Source organism: Sceloporus occidentalis, unplaced genomic scaffold (genome assembly GCF_023333645.1).
Source record: "Sceloporus occidentalis isolate IW3139 unplaced genomic scaffold, rSceOcc1.0.p SCAF_3, whole genome shotgun sequence".
Lineage (NCBI taxonomy): Eukaryota > Metazoa > Chordata > Lepidosauria > Squamata > Phrynosomatidae > Sceloporus > Sceloporus occidentalis.
The window spans coordinates 215,119,708-215,140,210 of NW_028316983.1; the positions used below are offsets into that span (position 1 = coordinate 215,119,708).

Consider the following 20,503-nt stretch of genomic DNA (forward strand, 5'->3'; position numbering starts at 1 on the left):
TACCATCTCTTCAGCATTTTAAAGGGATGCAGGTGAATGCCACAGCTTGTTCCTGCCAAAAAGCTGATGTTTTGGAACCAGTGGTATCACCCCCTAGGATGTCACCCGTTGTGATCCGCATCATATACACTCCCCTAATGATGCCCCTGAGAAGATTTATAGTAGTTAATCAGACACATAAAACGGCTGGCTTAACCAGCACAGAGGGGTACAAATAAAGAACTGAAATGGTATCAGTGTGGTAAAACAGTTATACACAACACTTGATGTTCCTATGTGAGTCACATTTTTATAAGACCAGCTAACAATAAAGGACTATGAATACCTGTCATCTACAGACACCATGAAAAAGCACACAGTTGGATTATTTTTTCCAAGATACCAACCTATCTCCTTTGAAGAAATATGTTTTCCCAACGTCCTCCCACCAAATTGCTGAATCAATACCATGGGGTGGAATCCCACTCCCCAATGTTATTAAATCATGAGGATACCCTGGTTGGAGAGTGGTGTCCTTGAAGACCCAGAACTTGTTACCTGAGAAGGGAAAAAATGAGAAGAAAGATTAGATTCTTGAATTATTTTCTGTTCATCAAATGCATCCAAGTGGCACAACCTAAATTGTCTGAATAGTTTTTAAACATACTTATAATTTTTGTCTTAATTCTGCGCAAGAAAGATGTAACCTTCAACTTTGCTAAGTACAGTAGAAAATGAGGGGAGGTAGGTGTGTGTGATAGTGCCAGTATAAATTCATACACCGATAACAAGCTTGGTATGTGTAACTGATTCATGCATTCGACATTGTCATATGGTATCCTTGATATGCTGCAGAATTCCAAACAGAATATGCCTACACAACTCGTGATTGTGACTCAAGAAGCTGACGTAGCTCATCAGCCATGAATGGCAGCCCACACAAGGGTTTGATATATGCTTCCTGGTACTGCAAAACTGGACAGAGTTGAGGCCAAGGCATGATAGATGGTTACTAGGATAGACAGTTACTAAGCTGCAATTGGCTTGTGGGGGTCAGGAGTTGTGCAGGCCTGCACTCTGCTTCAAAATCTGTGACATGTGTTATGATCCTGTGGACTAGAGGAAAAACTGCTGTGATAGCAGAAAATGTCATTCAAGAAAAGTTTACAATACCACTTGAGCCACAGCAACACAAACCTTTCTGGTAGTGCACTTCAATAGATGTAGGCCATTTGTAATGCAAGCATGCCCTAAGACAACCTGAGGCACAGCAGCTAACAGGAAAGTATGTGTTTTTGGAGACTTTCCACTGAACCCATCACACTTTGGCAACTGGCAAGTACAAAAATGGGGATTTGTATTCCTCCTTGTGTTTAACAAAGTATTTAGGAAGACGTACTATTTGAACAGCACTTAGGCACTATTTTCTGTAATCCTTTTACTCCACCTTAAAGATTCAAAATCAAGTCTGTTCTCATGATAACCTGTGGCATGGTTTGTTTTATGAATACCTCCATAGTCTTATGCCAATTAACCACTTTTGTTCCAAGAGATCAGTCTCAACTCCATAAGCCTGACTGTATTTTAGGCCAAGATTCTCTTCACTGGTTCTGTAATCTGGGGCTGAAGCACATGGCCCAGAAGCAGCAGCATCCATCTTCTCTGCCCCAATCACACTGGGGTTGCAGCAACTGCACAGCCCACTTCCAAATTGGCTGCCACTGAGTCTCAAGCTGGCTGCCAGCAGGTGAGGATTTAATTCGCTCCTAAAAGGTCCGGCTCTTGCCCCATAAGCATGGCCTCGGTGTGGCTTCTGGCTGCTTTGGTGGCGTACGTCATCTAAATGCGACACTCCCAAAGCGGTGAGAAGCCACTTTATTTGTCCCATGCATTTTGGCTTTAAAAGAAGTCAGCTTAGTTATGTTGGAGCTACTGGATCACATCAGTGTATAATCAATTATGTAAAGGGCAATATGGGTTTGCTACTCTTCCACTGTATAAGCTGTTTCAAATTCTATCTACTGCTAAGAATGTGCTTATGAAAACTCCTAGAGACGTCAATTTGTTCATGAGGACGTCTTATTAAGAGTCTTTGAGCAATTTCTGGGAGAGGACTAACCCTGCAATTAGACAAAGTGTCAACAACACTGGTCCCTTGCTCTCTGTGTCCATGCCTGACCCATTGTTAGACTCATCCACTGCTAGATCTCAACTGACCCACTGCTAGTTCTCAGCACTGGAATCTCAAGATCAGACTGCATTCTGCACTGGCCAGTTGTAAAATATGTAAGTATTGTGGAAGTGAGGCTGAGTGAACACGATGCAATATTTACAACTATAACCAACTGCAAGTCTCAGGTGGAGACTATTAAAGCAGTGAGATTTACCTATGTGTTGGCTTACCCTTCAGCAAATGATTTGATTGATCTACTCTAGCTGGAAGAAGCAATTGTATTCAGGTCCGAATGCTGCATAGGAAAAGGGAGGTGCATTATGCACTTCCTGGGTGATGAGATTGTCTTGCCAAAGTTATCAGCATTATTTTGAACACAGAAACAAATTAAGCTGCCTTAAAACTGTGTCAAATCACTGTACTGTCAACTCTGACTGACAATGGATCTTTGGAGATTCAGGCAGGAAACTTGCTTACTTCTACCTCTATCAGGAAATTCCAAAAATTCCCTGGTGGTCTCCCATTCAAGTGCTAACCAGTGTTGACTCTGCTGAACATCTGGAATCAGTCAAGATCAGGTGTTCAAGGTGGTCAGATAGCACTGCAGTGCATAATGTATATAACATGCTCAAGGTTTGTACGACTGCACACTTTCTTTTAGAGAAAATTTATTTTCTACCTCATTGACTCACGATGTAATATGAAAAAGCAGACTGATTTCAACTGGGGAATGAGGTCAGTCAGAGTAGAAGACTATCTTTCAAAAGAGTTTCAGCAAGGAAACTAAATAAAGCTTTCTGACTGAAAACTGAACACCCCCAAAGAAACTACAAGTAAGTAAAGAAAATAGGTAAGTAAAAAGGGTACTGGAAGTTAGTGATCTTTGAATTTTGTTTTCAGAAAGACCTTTTCCCTCTTGTGCTTCACTTTTTAAAAAAACATATTTTCTAAATGGGTGATGTTACTTGCCTCTCATCTATACTCTGCCAGTAAATTTTAGTTTTCAGAATGAAACTGTCAAGCAGTGGGATGAGCAATGTTGAAAGTTATGGCAAGAGTAGTGTGAATTTTACAACAACTTTCTTCTTGCTGCATTTGGCTTGGCACAAATTTTAACACTGCAGATGTCTTTGACAGTTAGCTTTTAGCACTGCTTAAATTCTTTATCACACTAGAAAGCATTTCACAACCTGCTTCTCTTCCACTTAATAGATTTTTTAAAACAAATTTCTCTGACATTTTCTTATTGCTATCTAATAAGAAAAGCAGCCTAGAATGAACATGAAAGAATGCTGCTGTCTTTTAAGGAGCTTTTTGTGTTCAATTGCTAACCAGCAAAACTTCAATTGATTCTGACCTACAAGGCAGAAGGTTAAGTATATATGAAAGCGCAAAAAGATTTTTGATTTTATGGACATACACTTCCAAATGAGCTGCTGGAGTTGTTGATGTTATGGTTTTCCTATTCAAGTTTCAATGCACAATGTGAGGAATATTTTCTGAAAAAAAGTCAAATGTGTGTACAATCTAAAGTCTTGCAGAATTTAATGAATCCTTGATTTCACATAATGAAGGATATATTTACAAGTGGGCGTCAACCATAGTAAAACTTGTGGGTAAAAAAAAATCTCTTGTAATCTTGCCCAGCTGGGAGAAAACCTCCGAAATTCTTCATTCTCATATGTGAGATTAAAATAACTGCAAATTTACACCCACAGACTTCAAGCATGAGCTTGGATGCAGACTCTTGCTGTAGGGTTACTGGGCAAAAAGAGAAAACTACAGGCAGTCTAAGGCCCAAAACACAAAGATATAAAAAAAAAAAAAAAAAAAATTAAAAGAAAGAAAAAGAAAAAGAAACAAACAAACACACGGACCAAAACTACTGGTTTCTAGCTGCTTTGGAGGCATGGCATGACATTTTGTAACTGAGTCCTATATTCTTTTCCTAATGGCAATGGAATATTTCCTATATCTGCATTACATTATGTCCCCGGATCGGCCAGAAGCCAACCTAAGACTGCCTGAAGCCACCTGCAAAAGGAGCAGTGAAAGTCAATTCCTTGCTGCTAGCCCGTTTGGGACCATGGTGGTGGCCGACCTTCAGAGCAGGCCATGTGGTTGCTATGGTCTCTGGTTAACTGGGGCTGATTGGGGTTGGAGTGGCTAGAGGCCACTCCAAGCCACGGGTGTGCTTCACCTCTTAGATGGCATATTTCATCAAGACCCCAAAATCCTCCTGGCCTAGAAGTCATGTGAAACTCTGGGGCCACTCTGGCACCAAAAAGATTTTCCAGTCTGCTGACTTCCTGAAATCTGAGCACTTGTCACAGAGACAGGTCATTGGATTCTTCCCATTGCTACCAGGCTTTAGCCTTCCTTTTTGCCCAAATAATTGCTGGGACATCAATTCTGACTACAAAAGTTGTTTCACTTAGATCATAGAAGTCTCTCAGGGAAAGGAAAGGCCCATCCTCCTTTGGAAAGGAAGGAAGGAAAAGAAAAAGAAAGGCTACTGTGAGTGATTTGCAGCTTGGAATTCCACTTTTCTTGGCAGTTCCCTGTGCTGCTAAGTGGTCTGCCCTTTTACTACAGGTCAGAGAAAAGTAGAATTGCAAATGTGGTAGTAGAAACAAGAAGAAAAGTGTTTGATGTTAATGCAGTATTAATAAATATCTGCAAATTTTGAACAATCTCCTGCCAATTTGTGTTTGTAGTGATAAATTTTACTTGCATGTTGGCTTGTAATGCAGATATAGGAAGCATCCCATTTCCAGTAGGAAAAGGATATAGGACTCAGTCACAAAATGCCAGCTATGCTCATAGGAACTCACACCTACAACAGCTAAGGGATGAGCTTAGGCTTCCATTACATACCCTAGTTAGTTTAACCTTAACATGTAATATAAAGTGATCTTCTTAGGAAATGTGCTATTTTTATCACATTAAGGACAATTGTTTAAAACTTGCCTAATGGTTTGAATTCAGTGGTTCTCAAACAATGGGGAAGAATCCCTGGGGAGGCAGAGAAGTTGCTCAAGTGTGCTGCAAGACTTGGAGGCCCTGATCCCTCTTCCTCCTCCTTTCTCCAAACTTTTTTATGACATACATTTAGTTGAAAACCACACGCCCTGTCCAGATGGGCCCTTTGTGGCACATCCACGACATGCTAGGGTTGCCTTGGGGCAGCGCATGCACATGCCCTGCAACCCTAGCACATCATGCACATGCCGCAATTGCACAGCACCATACATATGGCGCGCGCAACAATTACGTCACAGCTGCACTGCCTCTATACGGCGCTGCACAGCTGCAACATAACTTTGGTGCTTTGCGGTGCCACAAACAGGAGCCGCTTTTGGGAGCTCCTTCTTTGCTGTGCAGCTGCACCGCACAATCTGTATGTTGCAGTGCAGCTGAGCAGCAGAGAGAGACACCTTAATTTACTTAAATAAAACTGAACTTTAGCCAAAACCTATTTCCTTATAAAATTTTAAAATATAAGTATACAAAAATGTGTGAATGAAAATATACACTAAACAAACAAAATATTTTAATTTATATACTATATTGAGTGGGGGCATGCAACATTCATATGTAGATGTAAAGGGGGGTCCCAAGGGTAAAGATTTGAGTATCACTTGTTTGAAGTTACAACAATCTACCAGCAAGGGATTAGAAGACAGCATGCTTCTGAGACGTGTGAAATGATTATATAAATCTAGAAGAAAAATTGTTCCACAAACTCATCTTACTCTAAAATTTTATTACATGGTAATAAAACATGATTGCATTTTGTGCTTCTCATATAGCATTATAAACACAAGTTGGAAAAAAAAGGATGTGTGACTTCTCACAAGATTAAAAATGTTGTTTCTGTCTTCATAATACTGTTGCAAAATGTGTCTGTTAGCTCTTTATATGCCAGTGGACAGTGTTGTAAAAAACAGTTAACTTGGGGGGCGGAGCCAAGATGGCGGGGTGGTAAGCTGCAGACTACCGTGGCGGGTGGTTTGTGATAGCTATCTGCAGGCAAATAGCTTGTCTCAACAGAAAATCAAGGCATAAAAAATCTGGCTATTAACTCCCTCGATAAGGGGAGCTCAGAGGAGCCATCGGGGGTCCCAGGAAGGGAGGATTAACTCCCATCCTTTGCAGGACAGAGTGGAACCTCCAGGACCATAAGGGACGGCGGTATCCACATCCGCTGAAGAGGCTGAAGCCAGCAAAGCCCCGCCAGTCTCTTTTTAAACTATAACCTTGCAATTGGGGATAGAATAGAATTGGCAAACTTATTAAAGAAAGATCCTCAAGGTAAACCATATCAGAAGAGTGGAGAGTGAAAAACATATTAAGAAAACAGCAAGGGAGAGAGTGTATGAAGAAGCAGAGAGAAATAGAGGACATTAAAGAGGCAAAAAAGAGACTGTAGCGATCTTCTGTGTGGTGTAAAAATGAATTGGAGATAGAGACAAAGTAAAGAAAAGAGATGAAGCAGGATACAGACAGAGATATAAATTGACCAGGACGAAACAGACCTGGATGAGAAGCAGACGATGGCTGCTTGATAGCCCATTAGGCAGATGTGCAGCCCAATCCCAAATTTAGAAGTAAGTCTGACTGAGTTTAGTGGGGATTACTAGCAAATGTAAAATGCTTGGTGAGGGTGTGAGAGAGAGCCTTCTTGGTGGCTGCTCCCACCCTTTGGAATGCCCTTCCATTGGAAGGTAGGCTGACCAACTCCCTGTTTGATTTTCATCAGCAAGCCAAGACATTTTTATTTAAGCAGGCGTTAGATGCATAATCATATCAAGGTGATTTTATGGAGCAGATATTTGCCTCGACCTCCAACAATGCACCATTTCTCAGCCCTCCATTTGGTGCATGTTGGATGCACCAAAGCCTGTACTGTTAGATCTTCACCACCTTTATAACCAGGGTTCCACATGGAAGTCACCATGTATAAAATTATTTGCCTTAGACCAGAACTGGAAACATTACTTTTATGGACTGCAGATCCCAGAAACTCCCAGCCAGCATGGCCACTGGCCTTGAAATAAAATGAATGAAGCAAAGCCCCAGCAACTGCCACCATTCATCACTTCTGAATATTAAGGCATCTCTACAAGTGTAAGGGGTCTTCATCAGAAATGGTGGACAATTTAATTCACTTTGCATTTTGATATAAACTTATTAGTTCATACTTCATAAATCAATACATCAACCAGAATGCAATTTTCCTTTTGATACTGTGTATTTTGTGGTGTAATTCTCCAAGGAAAATGTGCAAAGTAATAAAACTGTACAAACCAGCATGATATAAAGGAAAATAGACTGCAAGAAATGTGTATATGTGGCAAATGTGCATTGAAAATGTATATTAGAAGAAAAGCACAAAAATAGATAATCTTGTGCATATTTATTTAGAGGCTTTATATCTCTTTTTGAAGAGTTATCAACTGTTGTGGAAATTGGATGAAACACACTAAGGATTACAAAAAATAATAAGTTGAAAGAAATTAAAACTGGAAGAGTCATACATCTCTAGTAATGAAGCTGTATTGTCTGCCCTCCTCACAAATATTTCAGCTATAATCAGTCAGTGATCATAACTTGTACAGTTCAAGTAGACAGCTTTTACCTGATGCCTTATTGTGGTGAATGCAAATATTCCTTATGTATCGACCCCTCCTTCATAAATAATCATATCCTACATGCATTTTTACTCCCAGTGATCAGGTTGTAACAATAAACTAGTATTTATTCAACACAAAGTATAATTTTCACATTAAGCTCAAATTAGATGCATATTTAAGACCTTTAATTTTAGGAAACAGCTGATGCCTCATGGGAAAAGTACTGTGTGAGAGAGCAAAATGCTGCTGAAAAATAGTTAATTGCACATGCCATAGTTTCTAGGTTTTATGCAATTTTTTTAATGATGGAGAACATTTACATGAAAAAAGGAAGTTTATTAATAATTCATTGCCCACCTGAAATCTCTAAAATCTATATGTCAGGAGAAAATAAATTAGTATGTAACATAGACAACATAGTAAGCAAGATAAGTAACTAATACTTCAAATATGTAACTCTGGTTAGAAGAGGGAAGAAAATGAAACATTAGGGTAGGATGGCTGTGCACAAATTAAATTCCCACCTTGTACCATTCTTCCCAGAAATTTAAAGCAACAGACAGACACTGTTGGCTGGTTTTGTTTAAAATGTAAAGGAATAAGAGGAAATTGTAAACTTCCTTCCAAAATGCTTCCCTCAACTCAAATGTCTATCCCATCTGCAAAATCTCTTAAACAACTGGTCAGGATTAGTCCTGTATTTCACGCCACCTTCTCTTCCTTGCTACTACTACTACTACTCCTAGTGCTCTGCCTTCTTAACAGCATGGAAGTCAAGGCAGCTTACACAAGTAGCTAAAACAAACATAGCTAAAAATTAACACCACACAAAAGTTAAAAATGTAATCAAACTACATGAAAAAATGAAAAATGGTTAAAAATAATAAACCATTAAAAAGAAAACAGCATAAAGAAAATCTAGCACACAATTCAAGGCCCATTCCCATGGAGCAATCAGTATTCCAAAATCTGCTGAGAACTTGCCTGTGGAAAGATAGAAAGAGGATGCCAGTTTAATCTCTGTGGGAAGGAAGTTCCAAAGTCTGGGGCAACCTTTGAGAAGGCCCTCTCCTATGTTTGCACCAGAGAGGATAGTAGGGCAGAGATGGGTTTCCCCAGAAGAACTCAAAACACAAGCAGTTTTGTATGGGAATATACGGTCTTCAGTTAACCTGGATGTCAGCCATACAGTGCTATATTTAATTACATGGAAACAGTGGGTGCAGAACAATTTTATGTGTATTTCCTCAAACGTAATTGTTGACTGGAATTCATGAGTGTCCACAGTTAAGGCTATAGTCTGCATGCAGGTACCAAAGGCTCTTCAAGCTCTCTCTAATGCCCTCGTGCCAAAAGCATGATCTGGAGGGAGGCACACAGAAGCCCCGGAAACCTTGTTGATACAATGTGGCGTTTAAAGTTACTCCACCTTATCCTCTGGCTTGCTTCTTCAGGCCCAAATAACGTTTTTTAAGATAATGGAAGACCATTAAATTACTTCCAGTTTCTAAATGGATCTCTCTCCCCTGTCCTGAAATAGCTCAGAATAACCTCAGTTGTTATTTACTGGTCTCAAGTCCCTATTTGCCATCAAGGGGGGGGGTATGAGGTGGGGGGGAGTTGGTGATACATATGGCGTCAATGGCAATGTTACAGAGAGTGAAAATGACCCTGAAAACCTCATAGACAATCTACCTCTTCTCTACTGTAAGGATGTAAGCAGGGAGGGCGAAAGTATGTCCTGTGAGAAGTTGCCTGAGCATGTTTGTGATACCACTGAAACTATCCAGACCTATATTTTAAAAACTGCAATTAGCCCACATTCCCTAGGAAGTACAAGGGGATGTTGTGTTATGCTCCCCCAGCTGTTTTAGGCCCAAAGAGAGGCCTTTTTCAAGTAGAAAGTGAAATGGAATTCAAATCCTGATTTAAAAAAGCCTTTCTTGAGCATAAAATAGCTGGTTGGAAGGAGACAAAAAATGGTATAATTTCTCCCATACCCTCTGAGGTGTGGGGGAATTTGGTAAAAATAGAAGTCAAATATCTGCAATGTAAAAGGTGTTTTAAAGAATTTTAAAGATTAAAAAACAAAACAAAAATAAAATGGTTATGTGAGACCCTCTAAGGCCGACATGAAGCCAATGTGGCTCCTAAACCCTGGTTGTTGCTGACCCCTTGTGTGTAGGAATGTATCCTAATCCCCCCGCCCATATCATCTGATATTTCTATTGCACTTTTGAAGTATCCATAAAGGTTTTTTTCCTTATAGCCAGAATCATGTGTTCTGTGTGTGTACAATAGCAATGATACATGAGTTTTGGAGATGAATCATTGATGGGCTCACAACATAATCCAGGATTGAAGTCCTGAGACTGAGCTTCTTGGAGTTGTTCTAGTAAATATAATAATATCTTGTGTGCATAAATACAGGTTGACTCTCCCTTATTTGGAATTCCAAAAACCAAAACCTTTTTCATGGGTGGCTGAGATAGTGGCACCTTTGCTTTTTGGTTTTTGGAATATTTTGGATTTTGGAATTTCGGATATGAGACACCCAACCTGTAGCTTTGCTACATTCTGACCTCACTACAGTTTCTGAATTGCCCATGCCAAACCCATGTAGAGGATACTGCAGTAGTCCAACCTGCAGTTTCCAAACCGTGTCACTTTAACAAAATGCCCTTTTAAGCAAAGTGTGCTGCAGATTTCCCACACAAGCTCTCATAGGAATCCAGAAAGAGATCTAGGAGTTGCTCTGCAGCAGGAAAGGCAATGCCAGCCAGCATGGCTAGTGGTAAAAAGTTACAAGAAGGTGTAATACAAAACATCCAGAGGTGACAGACTCTGAGGTGTACAGAGCTTTTCTATTTGCACTGGGTAACATTTAATAGGGAGTCTTCAGCCAAAAAGGTTGTTTTTATACTAATTCAGACTGCACTATTCCATCTTGGGTTAAACAGGAGCCTATTTGGGAAGAGTTTATGCATTTGCTGAAAAACATTTCCACTTAATTTCCACGTATTGTAATTATTTTACATATTATTGCTCAAAGGTCTTAACTTCTCTATTTTTACCCATTCACTTTTATATCTTTTTGCTCATATTTGTTATCTTTTATTTAGATTTGTATACTGTGTTTATAAGTTGTGCATTTTAAGGCATTCATAGGTACTCATATTGCATTGTACCTATATTGTATATTGTATTTTATTCATATTTTATTTTATTTCTATCTTTTTATACTCTCTATAGACTTTCTATAGATTGTTATTGTGTGTATTACTATGTTTTGAGGTATTCTGAGACGGCCCTAGGCTATTCAATAAATATTGATTGATTGATTGATTGCCAAAACAGACACAAAAAAAACAACAGTATTACATTTTTCCGAATTGATTTTCTGTTTACTTAAATGTTTTTTTCCTTACCTTTAAAGAATACAAAATTCCCATCACTGTTTTCATAAACAGCATCAATACTTGGAGGAAGACCTCTCCAGAAGTAGGTAATCTGCATGGGGTATCCATCCATCACCCTGTTATTTCTGACACGCCAAAACCACTGATCCTGGAAACCAACAAAAGCACCTCTTACTACATTGTGAAGCATCTGGTCGTGCTCATAACCTTTTAAAGATTAAAAAAACCCCATGATTTATCATTATCTTCAGTAAATAGTATTTTATATTTCATTATCACACTGCATTTAAAAAAAAATAGCAGTAGTATATGAAAGACCTGAGATATACAAAAACCCAATGTAGATATAACATCTCCTAACCAGGATTAGAAAGCTGAGAGTAGCATCTAAAACTTTCATTTTGTGTGTGTGTTTGTATGCAAAGATGAAAAATGTCAAATGTTTTCTCCTTGCAGAGGGAAATTGCAAAAGCTTCTGAACATTTATTATTTTTGGATGTTGAGAGTCCGCCCCCCCAAAAAACAACAACAACAACAACAAAAAACACACAATTATGCAAAAAAACTTCTGTTTTGTGGAAAATCCATGTTTTGAGGAGAAAGCAATGAATTTTACACAAAAAGTGATATTTTCTCCACAAAGGAGTTTATCACACAGGGGAAAATCTAGGGTTTAAAGAGTCTTTATCCTGGGAAAGTCACACAATTGCATGAATATTTTCACACACGTCGTGATTAAAGAGGACTTATCCCAGAAATAACCAGAGAATAATCAGCAACAAATCATTCACAGGATTTTACCCTGAAAGATTTGTTGCTGATTATTCCCTGGTTATTCTTGGGATAAGTCCTCTTTAATCATGATGTGTGTGAAAATATTCATGCAACTGTGTGACTTTCCCAAGATAAAGACTCTTTAAACCCCTGATTTTCCTCATGTGATGAAGTCTAAAGTGTTGGGTTTTGAGTGCTACAGATTTTTGCACAAAAACAAGATTTTTGAACCAGTATTTCCTCCAAAATATCCAGGGGGGGGGGGGGAAGAACCCTTCAAATTACATTAAAAGTGATGAAGCCAACATTTAATTTGGGTATCAATCCAGTTTCAACAGGATCTCAACTAGTATTGGCCCACAGTATCAGAAGAGGTTCTAGAAGAATCAATTTACCACATTCTCATTGTTTCAATAGATATCCTACCTTGGAACAGCAATTGAACTTAGTCTGGTCTGATTAAATATGACAGAAGTGCTTGTATGTTAAGTATTTGTTTAAGAAAGTTTTCCAGAACACAATGGAATAGTTTCCTTAAATTTGTTTATACTTCCCAAATCATTGGGGAGAAAGAATAACAGAATCTGTGATTGTATGTTTTCATTATAGGCAGTGACTATGTGCATTCCATAAGGGTTTATTATCACAGAGGCCAGACATTAAACAAAGATATTGCCTATCATCTACCTCTTCACATAGGATTATATTAGGCTGTGCCAGCATGACCAATGTAAAAATATGTATTGATTTTTGTGGACAAATATCTCTTTATTAACCCTTTGGTAGTCTTCTAATATCCACCAATTTTAGGGTCCTCAGAACTTATCCTGACAAGCCACTGAACATGCCACTGAACATTCATGGTGAGTGATCTTTCCCCAGATCTGAGCTTTGAAGGTCTTTCAAGGCTAATGTATAATGTGCATTGCTGCAGACTTTCACACATTCACATTGACAGTTAATTGTCTTTATTTTCCTGTGCAAATCTGCATCTTTTGCATCTAGCCATCTTCCTTCTGCCAAAAAAGCACAGCCATACAAATCCACTGAAACAGATGGACAGCCACATATGAATTAATGCACATTTCTGTGGATACTCCAGGAAAAACCATGAACCCTTGTTTTGCAGAGTTTAAGACAACTCCATACAAAGCCTGGACTCCTCCGAACATGTGGCTGGATCACATTCTTTTCCACTGGAATGAAGAATATTTTAATCATGAAGACTATCCCTGACATATATAAGGCTGATCATCCTCGTGGTGGCAGCTTTAAATTAAAAGGAGCAAAATGAGCTGGCTGAGCTACTGGCTAAAGAACTGGATCCATGTCTTAATTCCAAGATAGAGTTCAAGTGACCTAGAGCCTTTGTTATCTGAATCCTGATCCTCAGAGGACCTATGAGCCTGAAGAGCTGAACTCCCATGCCTGCAAGAGAGGACTGGGTATGCACAAGGAAGAAGGCTACCAAGGTGAGAAGTAGGGCTCACGTCAGGGCCAGGCATTTGGTGTTATGAAAGACTTGATTATGAGAGGATGGGATCTAAACTTGAGAGAAGTGGACTACTAAATATGTAAGCCTAAGCTAATTTTCTTCTAAACTTTTAGGCTATGTGGCCATGTCCTAGAAGAGTTTATTCCTGACTTTATGCCACTATCTGTGGCTGCATCTTCAGAGAATGCTGGCATGGAAGAGAGTGGGGTATATATGTACTATGTGACCCTGTGTAGGGAGGAGTGATTTCCATGTTAATTTGTGTATTGTTCTGTTGTTGAATGGCAAGGCCTCAGGGTGGGAGGATATGCAAAGAGGATTAGGGTCTGTTTAATCAGTGATCATTGTCTACTGGGAAATCCCTTGACCCTGGGTGTTGTTTTTTTCATTTACATTTTGCTGGGTCTTGATTTTAATGTTTTTCAGGACTGGTAGCCAAACTTTACTAACTTCAAGGGTTTCTTCTTTCCTGTTGAGGTTGTTTGGTGTTTGTGGATTTCAATGGCTTCCCTGTGCATTCTGACCTGAGAGCTGTTGGCATGGTCCAGAATTTATTAAAAATAGCATTTTATGCTCGGGATGGTTTATAACATGTTTTGCTAGTGCTGATTTTTCTGGCTGATTCAGTCTGTAGTGTCTCTCATGTTCCTCGATTCATGTTTGAATATTGCATTTGGTGGTCCCTATATAGATTTTTCTGCAGCTGCATGGTATACAGTAAACTCCTGAGGCCGTGAGAGGTTCTCTTCTGTCTTTTGCTGAGTGCGGCATTTGCTGGATTTTTTTGGTCAGTTTGTAAACCATTTGGAGGTTGTGTTTCCCCATCAATTTCCCTATTCTGTCTGTGACTCCTTTGATGTATGGTAAAAATACCTTCCCGTTGGGTGGTTGTTTGTCTTCATTCCTCTGGTTTTTATTTGGGGGGGGGGGGGTCTGGTAGCCTATCTGATGTTTGAGCTGAAATAGCCATTAGCTTGTAAAGCCCAGTCTTGGTACTTCAATTAATCTTCCAAGAAGTTGGGTTCACAGATCTGTTTTGCCCAGTCTACAAGTATTTTTATTGTGCTTCTTTTTTGTCTTGGGTGATGGTTAGAGTTCTTGTGCAGGTATCTGTGCATGTGTGTAGGTTTTCTGGTTGGTTTGGTTTGTGGATGGCTGGGACATCCAAAGATGGCAATGTTCCTTCCTTTTCTTCTTCCATCATGAAGACAATGGAATACCTTATACCTATATGCCTTATACTGAGGCAGATGCTTGTAAGGCCTTGTTTTACCTCCAGTCCTTGTAGTTGTGCTGCAAAGCATCAACTTGTCTTGTCTTCTTCTGTCCTGAGTGTTAGCATATTCTACACCCCTCCTGCTCAATATGAGGTTCCATAATTAATATTTAGCATTGGGCATGTTTTGAGAAGTCGTGATGGCCTGTGGAAACTAGGAAGTTACATTTGTAATGAGTCACACTTTTCTAAGGACATGCAGAGACCTAGATAGCACTACAATAAATGCTAAATGGGTTTGCTGCTCACTCTATTGCCCCCTTCACATTTCCTTTTGTGACAGAGACAAAGAGAGTTCCATTGCAAACCAGTGAGAGATCATACCTTCCCCTCAACTCCTGATGTGTTCCTATTCACCCTTCCTGTCCAACCATCCAGGTAAAAAAACCTTTCTGTTCACCGACATTGGAGTGCTCTCTGCAGTTAATATTGGTGTACATATAGGTGAAAAGATCCCAAAAGTTTTCCTCCTCTTGGAGGCCTCCTTTTAAGTTATTCTTCCTCCACAATTTCAAAGACATTGGCACTGTTGGTGGAGACACTCAATGCCTGCTCCCATCTTTTAGGGTAACATAGGAACAGCCTTTACAATAATTTCAAACACTATTTGACTTGTAAGCTGTTGCAGCCAATGCCTGCTCAGCACTCCTAAGGCTTCTTTACTAACAGGATTCATGTGTGTGTGTATTCTAGGGACATGAAAATCATTCAGACTTGATGTTATTGAATCCTGCAAATCCCTCCTGCAGTTTCTTTCATCCATTGTTTCAAATTGGATTGGGTAGTAACATTTGTCTTCTTCATGCATTTTTCCTCATGGGCACATTCATTTATGCAGTTTAACAACTACTCAACCTTTTCCTATTGACTAAATTTCTCCCTAATTATGCCCATTTTAGCTATTTCTTTTTTAATATATGCACAATGGCACATATGAGCACTGTGTGGAAGACTCTAACAACAATTTTTCACTTGATAAGAACTATCTTTAATTAATAGGTGCTGAGAAAATATAATGATGATGTGCATCATGCAGGAGAAAGTTCTTCCATACAGAACTGAGCTGCATAGCGGGCATCATAGAGAAAGCTACCCATCCAACTTTGGCTTCCTCTTCTTCCACTATCCAATATTAATGTTTTCCTGTTCCAGTCACTTCATCTATTCCTATCTCATTCCTTAAGAAGGACAATCAATCCTGCCCTTGCATTTCTTTGCTCTAAGAGACACTCACGACACAAGCCACTGATCTTCTTTGCAAAACATGAACACATACTATCTCCAGTCAGCTTCATCAAATAGGAATGAGGATTCAAAGCTTGAATCAGATCTCATGCGGAGCTGTACTTTGTAGTACTCCAAGCTGCTAGAAGACAGGAGATGTAAGTGGTAATGTGTCAGCACTTTAATGGTTTACGAAGAGAGGATGCTGGTGGACGACATAGCTCGGTTGTTTTGGGGACCTATCACATTTATCAAAAGAAGGGGAAGCCCAGATATGGTTTATGGACTCCCAGCAACAAATCCTCATGCTTCCTTTGGGGCACTAAATTTCTACCAAACTGCAGATACTCCCATTTGTGAGAAGGTTAATTTATGAACTGGTTATGTAATGTAATTTGAGGAGATATAACAGTATTAAAAAGCTGCTCTCTGATGTAATCTAAAACTGTAAATGATTAAACCTTTTCTTGACTTTTCAAATGAAAGTGATAACCTTACAAGAAACAAAACCCAAAGCATAACATGAGAAGGAAAATTGGAATGCTTCTATGGCTGCTCAGTAGGGATGTAAAGAATATTCTCCAAAATTCGAAAATTAGGAGAAATATGCCTAATTCGACAATTTCTATAACATGTTAGAGAGGAGAAATTCTGAGCAGTTCTCGATCAATGAGTAAGAATTTTGATGGTTAGTCATTTCGAAATGAGGGGGAGAGAAGAATCCTTCATCTGACTCTCGATGGCCACTATTTGCATATTTTGTGTAAGAAAAGCTACCATTCATCCTGGAGGCTATTTCCTTTGTTAGGGTGATTTGCTCCAACTTTGCTTAATCACAGCAGCTTTGCTTTGAAAAACAAAAGATAACAAAAGGTGAGGCTTCTGTCCTTTATGCCATGCTCTGACATTCAAATTCTCACAGAAGAGAAGAACTTGAAATCTCAAAACTTAGTAGGAAAGGTCTTGGCCACAGTTTTTTGGATTAAGACAGGTATTTTGATGATAAAAAAATGACTAATCACTTTGATGAAATACAGTTACATCACTATGATCTGGAGACATTGATTTGGGTTCTCCAAGGCCAAGAAATTCAAGCACACACACACACACACACACACAATGCAAAATAAATGTAGGTTTGCCTTAGCATCACCTTGAGAGAGCTGGAGAGAGAGGTTTGTCATGTCCTGCCTCTGAGGCTGAGAGAATGTGCCAATTATTATTATTATTATTATTGCATGACCTCTTAGCATCACCATGGGAGAGGTGCAGAGAGAGAGGGCAGGGAAATGTCTAACAATTTGTAAGCTGCTCTGATAGCACCACAGACTGCTGGGAACTGCAGTCTAATAAGGCTGCACACTGCAGAAATAATCCAGTTCGACAATACTTTAATGCTATGGAAACTCCTGGGATTTGTAGTATGTTGTGCCACCAGAGCTCTCTGACAAAGAAGGCTAAATGTCTCACAAAACTACAATACCCAGATATTGTTGTTGTTGTTGTTGTTTTCTTATATCCCTGGCACAGACTCTCAGCCTCAAAGGGAGGCACTGCCCCCCCCCCCCAACAAGCCTTGCATGCCAGGAGAGTCCTAAAAGTCACAACACACGACAACAGCCATGTTTCCAAGAGGTCATGGGGAAAGGGAGCTCAGGGCTTGGATGGCCATAGGAGCCCTCTGGGAGGCCTTGGGCAAGTCACACTCTCTGGGTCTCAGAGGAAGACACTGGCATGTCCTCATTGCAAGAGCCCTCTAAACACACACAAAACCCACAACCCCCCCTTCTTGCCCCGTTTTGCCAGGGTCCTCCCAAAGCACTGAGAGTGCCCACCAGAAGGCAACAAACATCAACAGCCAAGTGGGTCACACTGTCTCATCAGGATGACACTGGAAGATGGGACAAACTGAGGGTTTTATTGGCATAAAGAGGAGTTTTGTCATGGGATGCCCCTGAAGCTGAGATAGTGTGACCCTCACAGATGAGAAGGGGAGGGGTCGGGTGCCAAGTGGCAATGCTCTTCTGCCAAGCAGGAATCCTCAATTAGGAGCAGAGTAGGGTGTGATGGCAAGAATTCTGCCATGAATAAAACCTACCATGAAGGAATACCTAGGAGTTGGAGTTGAAGCTGAGAGGATGTGACTTGCCCAAGGTCAGCCAGTGAATTTCTATGGTGAACTGGGAGGATCCCAGCTCAGCCATGTAAATCCACAGGGTGACATTGGGTAAGTCACACTCTCTCATTCCTGGAAATTCTGCACTCTCCTTGCCAATAATAATAATAATAATAATAATAATAATAATAATAATTATTATTATTTATGCCCAGCTCTTCAGCCAAAAGGCTATCAGAGCAGCTTACAAATTACTAGATATTTCCCTGCCCTCAGGCTTGCAATCTAAAGGGACAAGAGACAAAAGGAGAAGCGAATGGCAGGGGAAAAGTTCAGCAGATCCTCATTCTCCCACATTCTCTTTTGTTAGGGTCACATTCTCTCAGCCTCAGAGGCAAGACATGACCAACTCTCTCTCTCTGCACCTCTCTCATGGTGATGCTAAGGTCATGCAATAATAATAATAATAATAATAATAATAATAATAATAATAATATCCCTTACCCAAAATGCTGAGGACTAGATGTATTTTGGAGTTTTTCAGAGTTTGGTATATTTTTATACAGTATGTCTAATGGGATATACTGGGAGATGGGATCCATGTATGTCTCATATGCATCTCATAGACATAGACTGAAGGTAATTTAATGCACAATATTTTAAAAATAATGTTGTGCTTCTGCACACTGAGCTGATAATTTAGGTTTCAGAAGTCCAGAGAAAGGAGACTCAGACTCTACTCTGGACATTTCTCCTGAGAATGGACTCATGTTTTCAAAAACAGTCATTTCTGGATTTTTGCAACAACAAAAAAGAGGAGCACCACAGACTGCTGGGAACTGCAGTCTAATAAGGCTATAGTATATCTTTCTACAATGTAGATGGACACCTCCATTACATAATTTGTTGAGGATGCTTTGACTGGGAGTTCCTGCATGGCAGAATGGGGTAGGACTGGATAGCCATTCTTGGGGTCTCTCCCAACTCTATGATTCCATGATTCTATAGCACTCTGAGCCTACTGTGATTTTAATTGTTTTTAAATGTATAAAGGTATAAAGTCTTATAATGCAAGCCATGCACTGATGGACTATTGCACTATAATTTTTTATTGATTGATTTTATACCCTGCCTTTCTCCCAAAATAGGATTCTCTTAAAGGGGTTTGTTTATTATAAAAAGAAAGGAACGTATAATGGCTTGGAATTAAAAATTATGGTTGGTAGGTAGATAGATAGATAGATAGATAGATAGATAGGTCTTGGAATTAAAAAGTGTGTGTGTGTGTGTGTCTTAAAATTAAAAATCCCTCTTGGAAGTGGGAATGAAATGTGTGGATGCAGCCTGGGTTCTTAACTCAGCTCAGAAGTTGGAATACAGTGTCTCAAAGCATGAGCAGAGTGCCTCTGAGCATGAACAGAGTGGCTGCCGCTCATTGCTCGAGCAGCTGCACTTTGCTTGATCGAGATGAATTTATCTGATGTAAACACCTTCAGAGGAAGGACTCAGTTTGCATCTGCACTGAAAAAATAATCCAGCTGGCCACTTTAACTGCCCTTGGCTCCATGTTGTGAAATGCTGGAATTTGTAGTTTGTTGCGGAACCTGACAGATGACTCAACAGGTCCTCAAAACTACAGATCCCAAGATTCCATAGCACGAAGCCATAACGGAAGTTAAAGTGGTGCCATCGAGGTGTCGAGGGTAAACACTCGACCCTCTTTTTGTGTCTTGGGGGGGCTCTTAGCCTCTCAAAATGGTGGCACTTAGTTTTGACCCCCCCTTCCCAAAATCCTGGCTACGTCCCTGGTGGGTCACACTGTCTCAGCTTGAGGGGCATCCCATGGCAAAACTCCTCTTTACGCCAAGAAAACCCTCAGTTTGTCCCATCTTCCAGTGACATCCTGATGTTGAACAGGGGTTAGACTACATGTCCTCTAGGACATGCTACTAGAGAGGTCCCTTCCTCACCACTACTCCCTTCTCCTTTTGTGTTGTGTCTTGTTAGATTGTAAGCGTGAGGGCAGGGAACCATCTGATTAAAAAGATTGTATGTACTGCACTGTGTAAATTTGCAGTGCTTTATAAATAAAGGTTAATAATAATAATAATAATAATAATAATAATAATAATACATGTCCTCTAGTATGCCATGTATTCTTATGTATTACTTCATAGCAGAAGGGGGTTGGACTGGATAGTCCTTGAGGGTCCCCTCAACTAGCATTTCTTGTTGGGACTGTTTATTTTTCCCTTTTGTGTGTGTGCCTTCAGGGTATTTTAAGCATAGGAATGTTCTTTAAACCTCTGCCAAACTTCCTTTTGACATGGTAATTGAGTTTGAAATGCAAAGTAATTAGCGTAATTATTCGCCTTGTCTTTTATTGTCATTCAGAGAAATCTGTGAAAAAT

General features: G+C 39.8%; 1 protein-coding gene across 3 annotated transcripts in view; it reads right to left on the reverse strand.

Moving 5' to 3' along the window:
* The window catches only part of MMP16 (matrix metallopeptidase 16), a 234,511-nt gene that overhangs the window by 15,933 nt on the left and 198,075 nt on the right, over window positions 1–20,503 (reverse strand). For 2 of the 3 annotated variants that reach the window (XM_089517580.1, XM_089517582.1), the window contains exons 7-8: window positions 11,217–11,355; window positions 387–537 (exon numbers count right to left, since the gene is read on the reverse strand). In XM_089517580.1, coding sequence (XP_089373706.1) covers window positions 387–537; window positions 11,217–11,355 — 290 coding nt within the window. The remainder of the gene's footprint in view (window positions 1–386; window positions 538–11,216; window positions 11,356–20,503) is intronic. The other variant, XM_089517581.1, reaches the window with a different exon arrangement.